This window comes from Schizosaccharomyces octosporus, assembly GCF_000150505.1.
Source record: "Schizosaccharomyces octosporus yFS286 unplaced genomic scaffold supercont6.1, whole genome shotgun sequence".
NCBI lineage: Eukaryota > Fungi > Ascomycota > Schizosaccharomycetes > Schizosaccharomycetales > Schizosaccharomycetaceae > Schizosaccharomyces > Schizosaccharomyces octosporus.
Window position 1 is genome coordinate 1,328,534 of NW_013185619.1, and position 15,601 is coordinate 1,344,134.

General features: G+C 37.8%; 9 protein-coding genes across 9 annotated transcripts; 3 read left to right on the top strand and 6 right to left on the bottom strand.

Annotated features, from left to right (window-relative positions):
- Positions 1 to 74: 74 nt before the first annotated feature.
- On the bottom strand, positions 75 to 1,077 carry SOCG_03143 (NatA N-acetyltransferase complex catalytic subunit Ard1). Its single transcript, XM_013161631.1, has 5 exons — positions 893 to 1,077; positions 615 to 809; positions 404 to 506; positions 297 to 353; positions 75 to 192 (listed from the first exon to the last, which is right to left on the bottom strand). The coding sequence occupies exons 1-5, from the start codon at positions 981 to 983 to the stop codon at positions 111 to 113; spliced, it is 528 nt and encodes a 175-aa protein (XP_013017085.1). The 5' UTR covers positions 984 to 1,077; the 3' UTR covers positions 75 to 110.
- Positions 1,078 to 1,460: 383 nt separating this feature from the next.
- On the top strand, positions 1,461 to 2,078 carry SOCG_03144 (meiotic cohesin complex associated protein Moa1). The gene has a single exon (XM_013161632.1). It carries the CDS (start codon positions 1,475 to 1,477, stop codon positions 2,021 to 2,023), a length of 549 nt encoding a protein of 182 aa, XP_013017086.1. The 5' UTR covers positions 1,461 to 1,474; the 3' UTR covers positions 2,024 to 2,078.
- Positions 2,079 to 2,139: 61 nt separating this feature from the next.
- Positions 2,140 to 3,310, bottom strand: SOCG_03145 (retromer complex subunit Vps29). Its single transcript, XM_013161633.1, has 2 exons — positions 2,986 to 3,310; positions 2,140 to 2,906 (listed from the first exon to the last, which is right to left on the bottom strand). The coding sequence occupies exons 1-2, from the start codon at positions 3,046 to 3,048 to the stop codon at positions 2,406 to 2,408; spliced, it is 564 nt and encodes a 187-aa protein (XP_013017087.1). The 5' UTR covers positions 3,049 to 3,310; the 3' UTR covers positions 2,140 to 2,405.
- SOCG_03146 (ethanolamine-phosphate cytidylyltransferase) lies at positions 3,120 to 4,772 on the top strand. The gene is made up of 2 exons (XM_013161634.1): positions 3,120 to 3,429; positions 3,494 to 4,772. Exons 1-2 carry the CDS (start codon positions 3,375 to 3,377, stop codon positions 4,525 to 4,527), a joined length of 1,089 nt encoding a protein of 362 aa, XP_013017088.1. The 5' UTR covers positions 3,120 to 3,374; the 3' UTR covers positions 4,528 to 4,772.
- On the bottom strand, positions 3,308 to 6,782 carry SOCG_03147 (thymidylate synthase). Its single transcript, XM_013161635.1, has one exon. The coding sequence runs from the start codon at positions 6,585 to 6,587 to the stop codon at positions 4,674 to 4,676; it is 1,914 nt and encodes a 637-aa protein (XP_013017089.1). The 5' UTR covers positions 6,588 to 6,782; the 3' UTR covers positions 3,308 to 4,673.
- A 76-nt stretch (positions 6,783 to 6,858) lies between these two features.
- On the bottom strand, positions 6,859 to 7,549 carry SOCG_03148 (60S ribosomal protein L36/L42). Its single transcript, XM_013161636.1, has 2 exons — positions 7,162 to 7,549; positions 6,859 to 7,039 (listed from the first exon to the last, which is right to left on the bottom strand). Exons 1-2 carry the CDS (start codon positions 7,459 to 7,461, stop codon positions 7,019 to 7,021), a joined length of 321 nt encoding a protein of 106 aa, XP_013017090.1. The 5' UTR covers positions 7,462 to 7,549; the 3' UTR covers positions 6,859 to 7,018.
- SOCG_03150 (actin interacting protein 3 Bud6) lies at positions 7,488 to 12,993 on the bottom strand. The gene has a single exon (XM_013161638.1). It carries the CDS (start codon positions 12,751 to 12,753, stop codon positions 8,827 to 8,829), a length of 3,927 nt encoding a protein of 1,308 aa, XP_013017092.1. The 5' UTR covers positions 12,754 to 12,993; the 3' UTR covers positions 7,488 to 8,826.
- SOCG_03149 (DUF1761 family protein) lies at positions 8,099 to 8,825 on the top strand. The gene is made up of 2 exons (XM_013161637.1): positions 8,099 to 8,298; positions 8,374 to 8,825. The coding sequence occupies exons 1-2, from the start codon at positions 8,174 to 8,176 to the stop codon at positions 8,705 to 8,707; spliced, it is 459 nt and encodes a 152-aa protein (XP_013017091.1). The 5' UTR covers positions 8,099 to 8,173; the 3' UTR covers positions 8,708 to 8,825.
- A 76-nt stretch (positions 12,994 to 13,069) lies between the features above and the next one.
- Positions 13,070 to 15,501, bottom strand: SOCG_03151 (shugoshin Sgo2). Its single transcript, XM_013161639.1, has 5 exons — positions 15,302 to 15,501; positions 15,225 to 15,264; positions 14,945 to 15,177; positions 14,836 to 14,903; positions 13,070 to 14,785 (listed from the first exon to the last, which is right to left on the bottom strand). Exons 1-5 carry the CDS (start codon positions 15,336 to 15,338, stop codon positions 13,349 to 13,351), a joined length of 1,815 nt encoding a protein of 604 aa, XP_013017093.1. The 5' UTR covers positions 15,339 to 15,501; the 3' UTR covers positions 13,070 to 13,348.
- Between the last annotated feature and the right edge of the window lie 100 nt (positions 15,502 to 15,601).

A 15,601-nucleotide genomic window follows, 5' to 3' on the forward strand; every position in this document is an offset into this window, starting at 1 on the left:
AAAAAGAGCGATGAAGACACAATGAAAATGAATGCAGGAATGACTACTGACGTGGTCACTTTACAATATTGAAATTACTGAAACATGATTATACATAATTTATTTTTTTTTTAGTGGACAGCTAAAGATTGGAGCTTATTAGAAAGCTCAATATTCTGGTCATTTTCCGCAGGAGGAATGCCCAAGTCTTTGCTAAACAGGAATTAGTATTTTCTCTTTCTTAAGTTCAGGATGCAATATTAGTCAGCCTTGGAAAGACAATCCAATCCATCCAAACACTTTTCAATTATACTTACTGCATTGCATACGCGTCCTCTCCATCTGCATAATATTTACTTTCGATTCCTTGAACACTAAGAAATTGTTAAAATAAAAAGATTCCCTCTAAAAGTTTTCAACTTACTCAAACGTCAAACTATCACGGTACAAGTGAAGAGCGGCGCGATTGCTCTTTCTCACATGAAGACTCATATACTTTGCACCGTATACTTCAACCATAGCTCTTTCTAAAAAGAAGTAAGCAATAAGTACAAAATAATGAAATAATGCAAAAGAAATCAGATACTCAGATTTAGGGTGCTCCGACTTCTTTATACTGAGAAAATTCCACTTACGACTCTGAACCATCAGTCGCTTTGCAAGTCCCAATTGTCTATAGGAGCGCATAACGGATAAGCTAGTGACATGTCCATGGGGAATTCCGTCTTTAGGTTCTTCCTCCATTTTAGCTAGCACATATCCGACAATTCTTCCTTTTGGATTCGTTGCAACATAAGAGAGCATAGGCCAGGATATGGCATGGTAAAGATCTAGTGTGAATGTTAACACCTATCACTGAAGTTCAGCGCTAGCAGATTTCCAAGAAACCGCCAATATTGTGAGTGTTCCTTACAGTACTTCAATTGATAGTTTTCGGGCAAATTATTAAGATTGCAATGCTGCATGCCCACCAAATCTTCAACGCGAGCAGGACGAATATCCATTTTATCTAAAACGTACGGGCTTTAGCTACGAACCTGTTTTTCTAAAACTTGGTGGTTGACTTAAGGTTGTCTGGGCCATTTCAATATGAGGAACACCACAGAACTAATGTACAAGCTACTGCCGACTTTTTTTTTTTCTTTAAATATTCAAATGATATACTACAACTAAGAAATTAGAGAAAGAAAAATCTCGCGAGGAAAAAATTGATTCATCCGGAAGTTTAGTTACAAACGCTATAATCTCTGTGATCCTTGTTCACAGATTTTCAGTGCAAGCAATAGAAATAGTTTTAGAAGTAACGCTGGAAAAAGCAAGTCTAAACTTATCCATTAAGTACACATTTTAACAAACTAAACGTTGTTTACTAATAATTTATACCACCTTTCACTAAACAGATAGTGTACTGTTTCGATAATCCTTAAGGGAATTAGTAGGATTTTCAATAGTAAGATATACGTATATTTTCCATTACCAGACACGACGAAAATAAATGGATTGGATGAATGGAAGCAACCAGCTTTATGTTTCTTTAGATGCTTTTAGAAGAGTGAAAGTTAATAATAAGTATGGAAAGCAACAAGTTAGGAATCCCCCAAAAGTGGAAAAAAGACAACCATTGCAAGATAAAACAAATCAAATAGAATTACCGTCCAAAAACAAAGGCTATCCAGACATTCTTCCTGATGAAATATCGTTTATTAAAACCCCAGAACGTAAAAGTCCGACAAGGCTATATCAGGAAATATGCTTTCGTGATATACCGCTAGAACCAGATTTTTGTAAAACTTTCCAACCTCTTGCGACATCCACCCCCAAGAAAAAGGAGAAAGGCTTGAAGTCACTGCAAGCAAGAAGCCAAAAATATGAAGAAGAAAGTGAATTTGACGAGTTAGCGACGTGGTTCCAATCAGCGTCTAATTTTGAACTCAACTTTTCTGAAATTTCTAGCCAAAAACAATCAATTTTAAACTGCCAAGAAGCCATTTTAAACAAATTTGCTCCTTTTGAAACAGAAACTGATGAAATAATTTTGTTTTAAACTTTACATTTACGCATTTTGCAACTCAATGGCAAAGAAACTTTATGTATTCTAGAGAGGAAACACTGTGAATGTGTTTCCTGAAGAAAATTACTGAGTTGCTTGTGCCTAAGCAACAAGAATGAAACTATTAGGAGAAGGTTATTTAAAGTATTTCAAGCTAATTTTTGTTATAATATCTCGTTCATGTCGTGAAATTCGTGATGAAAGGTTCTTTAGGACATCTTATACATTAAGTAGATCACACACTTCAGTAGTAGCCATAGGTCAGTGATTACAAGCAAACGAAGGATGAAAAAGTAACAAACTTATTCAGATGACAACTCAGAAAAGTTCTCTGGGGGTATATCGAAAGCCGATCATCATACATAATAAAACATTATCATTCTGGCTTTCTGTACTGCATCTTTTCTACTCGAACTTCTCCATCAAAAATCCTGTAAACATATAATATAAGAACAGCTCCCTGAACATCCATTAGCACAAAACTCGGTGTTATTTTGGTATCATCGTTCGCAGTTGATACCGTGGGTGCTCCAGTAGCAGAACCCGGGTTCACGAAAAAGCAATTGTCTAATTCAAATGCAGAAAACTTGTGAGTGTTTCCATAAAGAACAATATCAGCATCCATATCTCTAGCCAGAATACTTAGAGCTTCAGGACTGTCTTGAGGGACTAATAAGTGCCCGCTCGTATATGCTACTTTAAAAGAACCCAATGTCAATTTTCCAGCAATTGGTGATTTGCTATCTATATCATAAGCTCCTCTCACCAATTTAAGGTCTGCGCATACATGTTTTAAGTAGTCGTATATAGATGGACTCGTGAGGTTACCCAAACATATAATCTGATTGATTTTTCCAGGGATCAAAAGTTGCCGAAACTGTAGATGGTCAGTAAATTTTGATCTCGAAGTATTAAAGCAAAAGGGATTTCGTCCATCCATCCAACATCATACATACCTTTTCTGATAATTTTGGTGACCGATTAGGAATATGGAAATCACCAATAACTAGTACAAGCATTGTAAAATATTGTTAATTACTCTATAAAACCTTTAATTTTCCGGTAATCAGAAATTTGCTCCCTATTATGGTGGTTGTGTAATTGTCACGTTCAACTCAGCTTTCTTTAAACCCTCCATTCAGTCTTTTATTTGTTCTCGTTTTTTTAGAAAGGTTTGTTTAAATATTTAAACTAAATTTTACCCATTTTCTTAAATAAATTTCGACTACAATCCTGTTGGTAAAGCTGTCTCATACAAACAAACAAACACTCCGTTACCTCTCCAAAATTGTCCAAAAACTAAAGCCAACGAGTCTTTGTATAATTTATACTTAAAACGACAGGAATGTCTTATAATAGAAGATTATGGTTTGACGGTTGCCTAGATTTCTTTCATTATGGTAATACTACAGTTATTATACATGAGCTTTGACAAAGTTATAGTGACTAATTTATAAATAATAGGACACACCAATGCAATTCTACAAGCTAAGCAGTTAGGTGATCAGCTAGTTGTAGGTGTTCATTCTGATGAAGAAATCACACTTAATAAAGGCCCTCCTGTACAAGACTTAAGCGAAAGATGTCTCGCAGCGATTACTTGTAGATGGGTGAATGAGGTTGTTCCTTATGCGCCATATGTATTCGACCTTGCTTGGATGAGGAAGTACAATTGCCAATTCGTGGTACACGGCGATGATATATCCACTGACGCTGAAGGAAACGATTGTTATCGTCATGCGAAGGCTGCTAATCAATACCTTGAAGTCAAGCGTACAGATGGAATCAGTACTACAGAACTACTAGACCGACTATTAACCGCGGCACCAATATCAACCTACACTATATCTCCATCAGATCTTATGACTTATGAACCATTTTTAAGGAAGTTTGCTTCTGCTTCAAACGGAAAAGATCCGGACGTCAGTATTTATATGCATACACCTAGTGGCCCTGAAGAAATCATTTCAGGCGTTTTCACGAATAAGATACGGTTGGTCAAGTCCCCGATATATCTTGACGGCGATTGGAGTTTATTCACTGGAAACCATATGAAAGCATTGAAGGCTTGTGCAGAAACATTCCCGACTTTACCGATAGTCGTCGGAATTTTTGCAGATGACAAATGCACTGAAAAACCAGTGTTAAACCTTTTAGAGAGGACGCTTAATCTTCTACAGTGTAAGTATGTTTCGGCTGTTATTATCGATCCTCCCTCTGTAAAAAATTGGGATATGGTTAAATTCTTGAAAACGAAGTTTGGAGACCTTATTGAAAATGTTTCGTATCCAAACTTTTTTGTAAAGGATGAAGATACTTTTCAAGTCACTCTAGCAGAGAAGCCAACTGAAAGCTTTCATATACTGGACAAACGAGGATCGGAAGCAATTAAACAGCGAATTTTGTCAAGAAAGCAGGTATTTGAAGATCGCCAACGCAAGAAGCTAAAAAAGAACGTATTGGAAAATACCAACATTCAAGCAAGCATTACCAGTTGATTAATATATCTAATTAACTCTACTCTCTACAAGATGTCTCAACTTAATATTGCATTAAGCATGTGACTTCCTCATCATTTAAAACGGGAACATGAGACCCCAAATTAAAAACTAAAAAAAAAGTAAAATAAAATAAAACATAGGTATTATACACTCATCTTCATCTTAATAGGGCCCCAAGGTTCGTATCCTTCAATGATAAAGTCTTCTATACTGAACTTATCAATTTTTCCAATTTCACTTGCATCACGTCTAAATGACAATGTAGGGAAAGGTTTTGGAGTGCGAACTAATTGCGTTTGGAGGGCCTCGAAATGATCATTGTAAATATGACAATCACCCATAACATGAATAAATTCAGTAGCTTCATATCCGCACATATATGCAACCATATGGGTTAAAACTGAATAAGATGCAATATTGAAGGGCACACCAAGACCCATATCAGCGGAGCGTTGATACATCATGCAAGATAACTCTGGCTTTCCTCCTGGTTTACTTGGTTCGTTCACATAAAATTGGCAAAAAATGTGGCAGGGGGGTAAAGCCATTTCGGGAATTGCGAGCGGGTTCCAAGCGGACATAATTATACGACGATCATAGGGATTTGTTTTCAACGTATGAATAACCTTTTCGAGCTGATCTATACCCTTTCCTGTGTAATCGGCATCGCATCCAACATATTCAGCACCAAAGTGTCTCCATTGAAAACCATAAACCGGACCCAAGTCACCTGCCCTACGGTGGTGCATACCAAGCTGGTCAAGAAATTCTCTACTTCCGTTTCCGTCCCAAATATGAATACCCTTTTCAGTTAAGTGGTTTGCATCAGTATCACCACGGATGAACCATAAAAGTTCTTCTAAGACACCTCGCAAAAAGACTCGTTTAGTTGTTAACAAAGGAAGTGTTTGATTACGCAAAGAAAAGCGTAACTGAGGAGGGGCAAATACAGAACGAGTACCAGTACCGGTACGGTCAGGGCGAGACCTCCCGTACTGCATAATATAACGAATCAAATCAAGATATTGGTTTTCTTCATGACTTGGCTTGGAAAGAGGTCGTATAGAAGATAAACCTGATTGGGGAGGCGATTGATAATGAGCAAGCTGCTCCGAATTGAGGCTTGGAGCGACAAACTTTGCGGATGCTTTCTTAGTTGGCGAAGGTTGAGAAGTAGGAGGTTCTAAGATTGATGAAGAGTTACTAGAAGGCAAAGGGGATGCTTTAGGAGTGATGTCGACGTAGGAAGGAGCTGGTTCATTATTTCCTTCATCTTTTTCACTGTCTTGTTCTTTGGAGTCTTGATCATCAAAGTCGTCCTCATTAGATTCTTCATTTTCCGTACCACTAGACTCTTCCTCATCTTGGGTTTCAATGTTTTTCACAGCATTTGGTACCACCTTCTTATGCTCAAGGTGCAAATGTTCCGCAACTTTGCATACTATGTTCCGCCATTCAGCCATACCTCCCATTCCAATATCTCCGCAAGCAAGAACTTTTTCAATAGGCAAAATAATTTCCGTGTTTTTGTAAATACGGCCGATTGTTTCCATATGCTCTTGGGTGATGGGGTTGGTCCACATCATTGTGTTCATAGCAGGCGCAAGCAGGATCGGTTTATGCAATGTCCAAGCCCTCACTAAAGATGTTAAAAGATTATCACAAATCCCATTAGCGACTTTAGCCATGGTATTGGCGCTTAAGGGAGCAATCAATAACAAGTGAGCCCAGCGGCGCAATTCAATATGTGTTATAGGACTATCCAGACCGTTCCAACAACTCCAGTCATCGGCATTAGTGTACACCTTGACTCCAAGAGACGTGAGAGCCTCGGTTTCTACAAAATTACGAGCTGGATCAGTCAGGACGACTTGCACATCAACGCCGTCATATGTTAAGAGCGATTTGACGATTAACACCAATTTAATAGCTGCCACCGAACCAGTAGCCGCTACCAGAACATGATGCTTGGAATCAGTAAGTTGATGCTCTTTTTCCATAATCATGGGATTCTTGACAGCCCGTGCTGCAAACCTTGCATGTAAGGGCTGAGTCATGTTGTAAATGAATCCAATTTTAATAAAAGGAAAGAAAAAGAACGAATTTTTATGGTATAATAATCCTAATACTGCCTTGGTAAAGGAAGGAAGTTATCCTAAACAAGTTTCTTAGCGATTTCTTTAGCGCTTGCATGTTATACACTCTTCGCTAGACTACCGTAAGTAATATGATATGGTACAAACAAATTTACATTCTAATATGAAAAATTAAAAGCAAATTCGTTCGAAGATAGTCATGATGTCTTTAAAGTAGTTGAAATTACTGTACCGTTTATGTTGATCGTTACTAATGGATTCACAAAGTTAATAAAAGTAGACCTTACAAGGTTGAAAATATACAATATCAATATCACTTCACTACAAACATATTTTGACACCATACAATTTTTAACCGCAGAAAAATACAATTCCATTTATTGCTAATAAGCTTAGAATTGGATAGCAGCACCCTGTAAAATTTGTTAGTGATATTTGAAAAAACTTCCTCAATGGGATTGAGCAACATCTCTGTACTGCAAGCAATACAAATGCAGACTAATAGAGAATTCACGGCTTCTTGATAATTACATACCTTGGTCTTCTTCTCACCACCGAGCTCAAAGTGCTTGCAACGCTTCAAGCTGATTTGGTTCTTGTACTTGCAAGCAACACATTCCAAACGAAGGACAACCTTCTTGGTAACCTTGGCCTTTCTGTGGAAGACGGGCTTGGTTTGACCACCGAAACCACTTTGCTTGCGGTCATAACGACGCTTACCTTGAGCAACCTTAGAGTCGGGACCCTTCTTGTATTGAGTGACTCTGTGCAAGGTGTGCTTGTGGCAGTTCTTACCAGGACAGTAAGTCTTACGAGTCTTGGGAATGTTCACCATTTTTTCTTGTTTAGGGTTGCTGGTTGGCGGTGATTAAGAGCTTGACACTTAAAAGTTTCGACTCAAAATGAGTGTTATGCCTGTGTGACTGTTTTTGTCACGTTTAGGGTAGGGCCTCCTCAGTCTACCTGCTTTTCATGCACATTATCTTGATTGGTTTTAACGTATCAATCGTTATGTGAGCATAGCGCAAAATAGAGAACGTGAACGATGTGAGAGAGTGTATCATATAACTATAAGACGATAGTAATAATTATTTAAACTAAATACGGATAAAGGGAAACTGAAAATCTTGCTGCACAAATCAAAAATGGTAGCTTCATAGTATTATGTGTGCACTTGTTGATGTATTAGAAGTGTTTTCGACCAGTTCTACGAGTCAGACGTTTTTACTAGCTTCAATCTGTTGGTTTTGCCCCGACGTGATTGATCTGATCTCTTGACAGCAAATGCCTTTTGTTCGTATAGATTTTATTATGATGTAAGTTTTTGAAACGATGCAACAAAAATCAATCGCCGTTCCCATTAACAGTGTTTATGCTGGACTTTACGTCAAGGTGACGACTCGGTACCATTCTATAAGTAATTCATAAAACGCTAGAACATTTCAATTTCTCCATATCAATTCTCCTCGAAGCATCTACATTCACTACAATCTTCAACTTCCTATAGCAACTGCGTTTTCAATAAGTAATTTCTTGGTCTACTCATTATGTCGTTAGTTTATAGCCTTGTGCCTTATGTTCGTCCTAGTGCAATTGTTCTAGGCGTTGCCTTTGACCATGCTGCCTCTTTCTTGGTATATGGGCCCTTGATGGGTGATCTTTGGAAGAAAGCGTAAGTGAAAACCCTGTCCTTGTGGTCAATACATGCTATGATTAATCTTGCAAGTACTAATCATTGAATAATTAGAATGTCTCCTGCCCCATTGCATACGCAAACTTCTACCTCTAGTCCTGCTAAAAAGGCAGTGACGACTTATACGAGTAATATCTTAAGCACCTGTATTCAAACTTACTCCATTGCTGCGCTCTTGCAGTTAACTGGAACAATAAGTATGAAGGGTGCCTTTTATGTAGGCCTTTATGTGTTTGGAGCATCAGGATTACCTGATGTTGTCGACTACATATTCACAGAGAAGCGAGGTTGCTCTTACACATTAGTAAAAACAGTTTCTTCGTTTGTGAAAAGTGTAGGCATGAGTATGGTCTTGTTGGGCTACGGAATCCGCCAAAATGAGGTTTAATCTAATTCTTTTACTGTGCTTTCCGCCTTTCTACTTAGAAACAGCGAATCACTTAGTTATGAATAATTAAATATATGAATTTCATCGTTTATTTCAACTCATATATTATATACACCAATTTAAGTTAGCGAATTATCATCGTCTTCAGCATCCTGATATGCTTCATAATCATCTGTGGAGATAGTGTCATTTCTGCGGTGATGTTTAACATTTGGAACAGTTCCCTTTTCATTTGCTTCGCTTTCTTCTGTAACGGTAGGACCAGTTGATGGTAAATTAGCACCACCGTTGTCTAGTAATGTATCTGGAACTTCACTTGAGGTTTTATCATTCGCATCGTATAACTGAGAAGAATCGAGTCCCTTTTCAGTAAATCCGATATTTTCTTCAGCATTTTCAAGCTTAGAAAGATCCGTACTTTGTGGCGCCGCCATAGGCTTACCGCTATGCATATCCTCTTCCGACTTGCTTGAGACGCTAGGTACCATATCTCTAAGAATCGAACTATTTTCTTTTTCTTCATCATGATCAGACGTATCGTGAATTATTGACGATGAAGTAATATCGTTTTCCATAGCATCTAGTGAATCGCTTGATGCGTTACGCGTCATATTCCTAAAAGAATCCGCTTCTTTCTCCTCATCAAGGTCGGCTCTGTTATAAGTATTAGCTGGTGAAACAGTATTGTTTTTCATAGTGTCTAGAGAATCACTCGAGACACTATGCGACGCGTTTATTAAAGAAGTATCCGTTTCTTTCTCGCCGTTTTCACCGCGCTCTATAGGTAAAGGAACAATGCTACTTTCCCCTGTGTCCTGCGATTCATTTGAGATTCCATCAAGTGGCCTATCTACTCGGGTGAGATTTGGGATTGAATGCGCATTAGTGGATGAGGGTTGAACGGTGGATTCTCGCTGTTCATTCTCAGTAGAAATAGAAGACTTGTCTGTATTATTTAGGTCAGCATTATTTGATCCACCTTTCCATAAGAGTTTCCGAGTCTGCTCATCTTGTACCAATCGACGACGTTCGATTTCTTCCACACCACCAATCTTTCTTAACTTATCATCATTTATAAACTCTTGGATTTCTTGTTCAAATTCATCCACATGTAAGAGAACCTTCTTTCGTTGGAATGCTTCAAATCGTTCAATAGCCTGAAGTCTGACATCGCTGTCTGGTCTTAATTTTAAAACATCTGTGTGAATCTGTTCGCGAATTCCCTTAATGTCCGTTGAAGTAGGCTTCACAGATAACGGCTTGCTTTTGATTCCAGATCTTGCTTGAAGCTCAGCGATAGCAGAAACGTTTGATAAAACAGTTGTAACGGAATCGAAGTCTTTATTTAAATCCGCCACAAGACTGGTATGATTATCTAAAAACTCTTGTTCTTGAACAATCGCATTCAACTCTTTTTCCCATTGCTTTTTCCATGTTGGAGTTACTTCTTCAATAGATTTCTGCAATTCACGTATACCATTTTCAATGGATTCTTTCTCCTTATTCAAATAAGAAGTTTGATCCAAGCCAGGGCGCACTTTTCGAAGTAAGACGTCGGACCTTAAAAGTTCAATTTGATCATTAATATCATCAAACCTTTTGACTAAAGACTTGGCGGCAACTTCTATTGAATCTTTGCTTCTCAGAATGTATCCACGATCAAAGCCAAATCCGGAAGCCTTTTGGTTTATTATATTCATTTGATTTCTAAAATTGTTAAGTTGCAAAGGAATCTTCGCGAAAGACGTAGCAAAGACCTGCTTCAAAGAGGCTAGCTCCAGTTGCAACGACTTAACTTGTTGATAAGTGGTAGTATCGGTTTCAATTTTGCCGCGTTTAGGATTTTTAAAACTAGAGGAAGGCTGAAATGGAGCATTAGTAGTATGTCCGTTGCTTACTTTTGTTTCTATATTTATCAACCGTTGAAGTAACTCTTGAAATAACGGGGAACTTTTCATTTCTTCGACCGGAGTTTCTTCATGGGATGTATCCCTTTCGACCATCGCTTTTTTGTTATCAATCGATAATTTTTCCTTGGAATCCTGCTGCTGTTTTTGAGCTATCACCAATGATTTAGGCTTCACATCTGAATAGTCTTCTAGTAAATAATTCACCTTGGTATCTTGATCTTCAACATAAAATTCAAAAGAGAGATCCAGAAATTCATTCCCAAACTTAGATTGAAAGAGGTCTCTTAGTTTCTTTTGTGTATCAACTACTAAAGGTGAAGTCACTTTATAAGTTTTATCGTTGAACCTTAAGAAATAAACGAAGTTTCCGTTATTATTCTCAAATTCATTAGGTTTCTCTTGCTTATGTAATGCTTCATTGTTTTCACCAGTATATTCACTGTTTTCCATAGGCTGTCTTTCCTCCTTTGTCGTTTCTGAGTGATCCCTCACAACATCCATGTCGCCCGAAGGAAGCAACCGTTTATCGGCGGAAGTATATTCGCGTTCGTCCTCTTCTTCGTTGATGGGCATTTTGGAGATTCCGACATCAGTGGATAAGCTATTGTTGGTATTGACCAAACGATCTAACTCTTCAAGTGAATCATGCTTAGGCATTCGGGATGTCTCATTGCTCGTCTCGTTAGCATTGAGATCAGCAAGTGGAGGTTTTATTTGATCTTCTTCATTTAGATGATTCTGAATTTCTTCGTTTTGTTGACTCAAAGAAGCAGGATCTATATTGTTGGCCTGTGTATCTTTGTTTTTTTGAAAGTCTTGCGGATCCCAGTCATGCGTTTCCTCCTCCTTTTTTTCATTTTCTTTATGTGTATAAATTACCTGTTGAGGCTTTTCTATTTGCTGCGGATTTTGAGATCCAGACTCCAAAACCAAGGGCGCTTCGTCTGGAATTGGAGTCGTGAATGAACGACCTCTGGGAAGTAATACTGGTGTACTTGAGGGCACATATTCGGGAGAAGTAGTCTTACCCGAAGAAAAAGATCTCGTTTTAAAAGACGTTGGCATATAATTTTGATCTTTGTCTGAGAAGTGGGCAGTATTTGGATTATTCAATTCATATGCATAGCGCGGAAAAAAAGAAGGACCTTCAGGTTTGGAATAACTAAGCTTTGGAAAGCCACTTTTAGGGCTTGGTTCATTAATAAAATCATCCATAGCAGGTTTCTCCTCTGTTAAAGAACTGAACTTGTCTAATCGAGGACTCTCCGATGGGTTTTTAACTGAAGTACTCAAAGGCTTATTATCTGCGGCTTGTGAGTCTGTGAGTAAATCGCGCACAGATTCAACAGTAATTCCACTTTTGGAGGTATCATCATCAAGTCCCTGTTGAGCAATTTTATTCATTTTAGATAAGCGCTTACTAGCTCGTCTTTCGAGGGTGGAAGATTGCTTCAGAGCATTTAAAGCATTTGGCGTATCAGGAGTAGCAGTGCTGCCCAACAAATTTTCAAAGTTTGTGCTTCGATTAGAGAAAGCATATTCACTACTCCCTTTTCTCGAAGTGTTATCTTCTGATCCTCGGCTGGCTAGTGACTCTTTACGAGGCTTTAAATATCGTGATTTATAAAGAGATTGCTTATATTTTAAGCTTTTAAGAAGATGCATCATAATCTCTCGAACGTGAGGGAGATGACGCTGAAGGGATTCCATAGAAGGAATTTCAGCTAGTGTCTCTTCAAGTATAGAACGCAATTCAAGTGGGAAGTCTTCCAGGTCTAAGCTTTCTATACCCACTTCTCTAAAAATCCTTATGGTAGTATTAAATTCAGTTACAAGGCGAATATAGATAGTTGAGATATCGTCGGGTTCTGCAAGTCGTTTGCTCCATTTCGTTAAGCTTTCTAACAACTGTTTTGTTATCACCAGTAGTTTGGTTACAGAAGACTCAATTGAATTAGCTATGGGCGTGAACTTGTCTCCTGAATACTTCCTACCAGACATTACAGAAGGTGCCCTTTGCGAATTGCTGACTGACGGATATCTTAGAGACGATGAATTCATGGAGTCTGTTCTTTGCCTTGGTATGCCTGGATTATTTGAACCCAGAAATTCTTGATCATTGTTATGAAAAGACATCTCGGAATTACATAAAAGTCAACGTTATAGTAAAAAGAATTTACGCTTCAAACCAGAAACGATGTATAAATGAATTTAACCATAAGATAAAACACAAAAGAAATAAAAAATAAAAAACAAGAAAGTTTTAATGTCTATGAAGATATAGGCGTTACTACGATCTGCAGATGGTTGTGGTCCCAGTTAGTTAAGCTCTCGTGAAAGAGAAGGTTAAATCAGCGTTGACATAGTTGGTACAGTCATTATGAAATTGTCAAGACAGCAAACTCGTATCTTTCACTTTTATATATAGGAATTATTCAAAAGAAATTTATTACATTGGAGAAATCCTTTTGACTATGAACAAATTATCGACAATGACAGCCTAAGAATAGATACATATAAATACTCGATTTAATAACTATATATAGTAGATATATATATATATATATATATATATATATTAATAATGACAATCCCAGAAACGTATGAAGCACTCATGCTTTCATGTAGCTAGTTAATACAAACAAACAAACAAACGAACCCAAAGATGGGGGCATTAAATGACAAGGATATAAGAGGTTTTTGAAATAAATAATAGTAACGACAGAAGAGCCTAACCGTCTGCTTCCTCGGCCGCTTCCTCGGCTATAGGTTCTGCTGCTTTAGCACGCCTGTGTCTTCGTGGTTTCGAGTGGTCCGTAGGCAAATTAAAGTCCCTTCGCATTTTAGTGCGAAGCCCTGGAAGAGCATAGTTAACACGCTTTCTCTCTCGCCTACTTCTTCCATCATTTAATTCCTCGGAGGCGGAACGGCTTTGCTGTTCAGGACTACTAGGGATTGTCTGTCTATTTGTGCTTCCCGGAGGCCTACCTCTTCTCGTTTTCTTCGCAGGTGGTTCTTCTTTTGCTTCCATTTCTGAAGTCTTTTCGTCCTTGGCATGTGTTTCAAAAAATTTCAAGTTGGTTACCGTCGATAGCAATTGGAGGTTGTCATATAGGGAACCTTGATTATGCTGATTGTGACTTAAATTCGGTGTCTCTTTTGATGTTCTAATCGGCGAAGCACGATTGTTCAAGATCCCCTGAAGCCAAAGAGGATTAGAAGCAGTCGAGTTATCTCTACTAGTTACCAGCTCAATGCTTCGAGGAGGCTCACTTGAAAATCTATTATTCATAATTTTTAAATTGCACAATGGTTCATCGCTATCCGATGTTTCTGAATTAGCACGTAGCCTTGATAAAGAGCTTTTTCGTTTTTCAGGAAGATCTTGTGGATTCGGATAATTGTTGACTCTATAGGACTCTTGTAAATTTATGCTGGGGGTATCCGGAATTAACCTCGGTGTAGGCGTTGGTTGGGGAACTGACTTTTGAGGGTTTTTTATTAATTCAGAGTTGGTAGAATGTGTGGATGGAGTATCGGATTCTTTGGGAGATCCAGGCTGATGTTCTACATCTTGGGAAACCTCATCTAACGAACGACTTTTTGTTTGTTGTTGATTGGTATTAGTATCATCATTTGTTCCAAGTACCTTCGGCCCTAATAAACTTAATTTGCGAGAAAAGTTTGCATCAACGATAACTTCATTAGTAGTAGGATCGGAGAGAGCGGAGGCTGCTATGTGCCGGTCAGTATTAACAGGGGCTACATCTGACTTTTTAGAAATATAATTATCGGAAGTTCTTGAACTTAAATTAGTCGTTTGATCCTGTGACTTATCTTGAACGTTGTTTCCATTCGTCTTAACAGTCTCTGGACCGTTGGAAATAAATTCAGTCAAATCCTTGCCATTTGAGGAATCACCGGTTGCTTCGCTAGGCTTATCGTGAAATCTCGTTTTGGAAGGACCACTGCTGCTTCTTCCATCGGAACTTTCTTGCTCTCTGTTTGTTTCATGATTCCGAGTAAATGAACTTGATGCTTTCTCCGAATTGTTAATTGAATGGTCGTTTACATTGCCATTTTTGTCTAGTAAACAGCTTAAATTTTTTATAGATACATCTTCGTTAGCCTCTTTTAATATATCCTCTGTTTCTTTGACAAAAGTTTCCTAAAATTTGGTTAGAAAGCGAACATAGTAAAGAATATATAGTGTCGTACCTCATCGAGATCTTCTTCATCCGATTCAGCTTCTCTTGTCGCTTGAGTCTCCCAAGATTGAAAATATTCTATTTCATATTAGTATATCAGAAATGAATAAATATACTACCTTGAGCATCTTGACGATATTGACTTATTGATTTTATGAAAGATTCAGCTTCCCCTTGGAACTTTGTCAAAAGTGAACCAAGTTTTTCTTGTAATCCTTCATTTTTTAATTGTTGAGACTCCAATTGTTCTTCTAAATTGATTGCAACAGACCTCAGGTCAATGTTTTCCGACAACAACCGTTCATTTTCCAATTGAAGATCCTTAATACGAGCCGACTGGGCTTTGCTTATTCTAGATTGAGTGTTAATAGTAAATAATAATTTAATGAGATAGCTTACCGTATTATTTCCTTGTATTGTCGAAGCTGCTTTTTCTTAGCTAGCCATGTTAGCAGACGTTATTTCATTTCACGTACATTCTTCCAAACTCAAAGAAGGAGATGCTGTTGACATTGTCTATTATTTTTATCAATCAATTACATCTACTAAGTATTTTTTATCGAAAGTATTAAATACGAAGTGCTGTGTGCTTGTTCTATGGTGTTGAGGTACAAGTAGCTGACGCTGTCGTCGAAAATGTCAAAGTTGACAGTTTATGAGGATTTGGAAATCTTAGTACTAAGTTTAGCATATGTAAATAAAAATAAAAGATTATTGCTACTATCGACGTATAACCAACGATGAAAGCTATGAGTACTAAGTTGCATACCAATTAT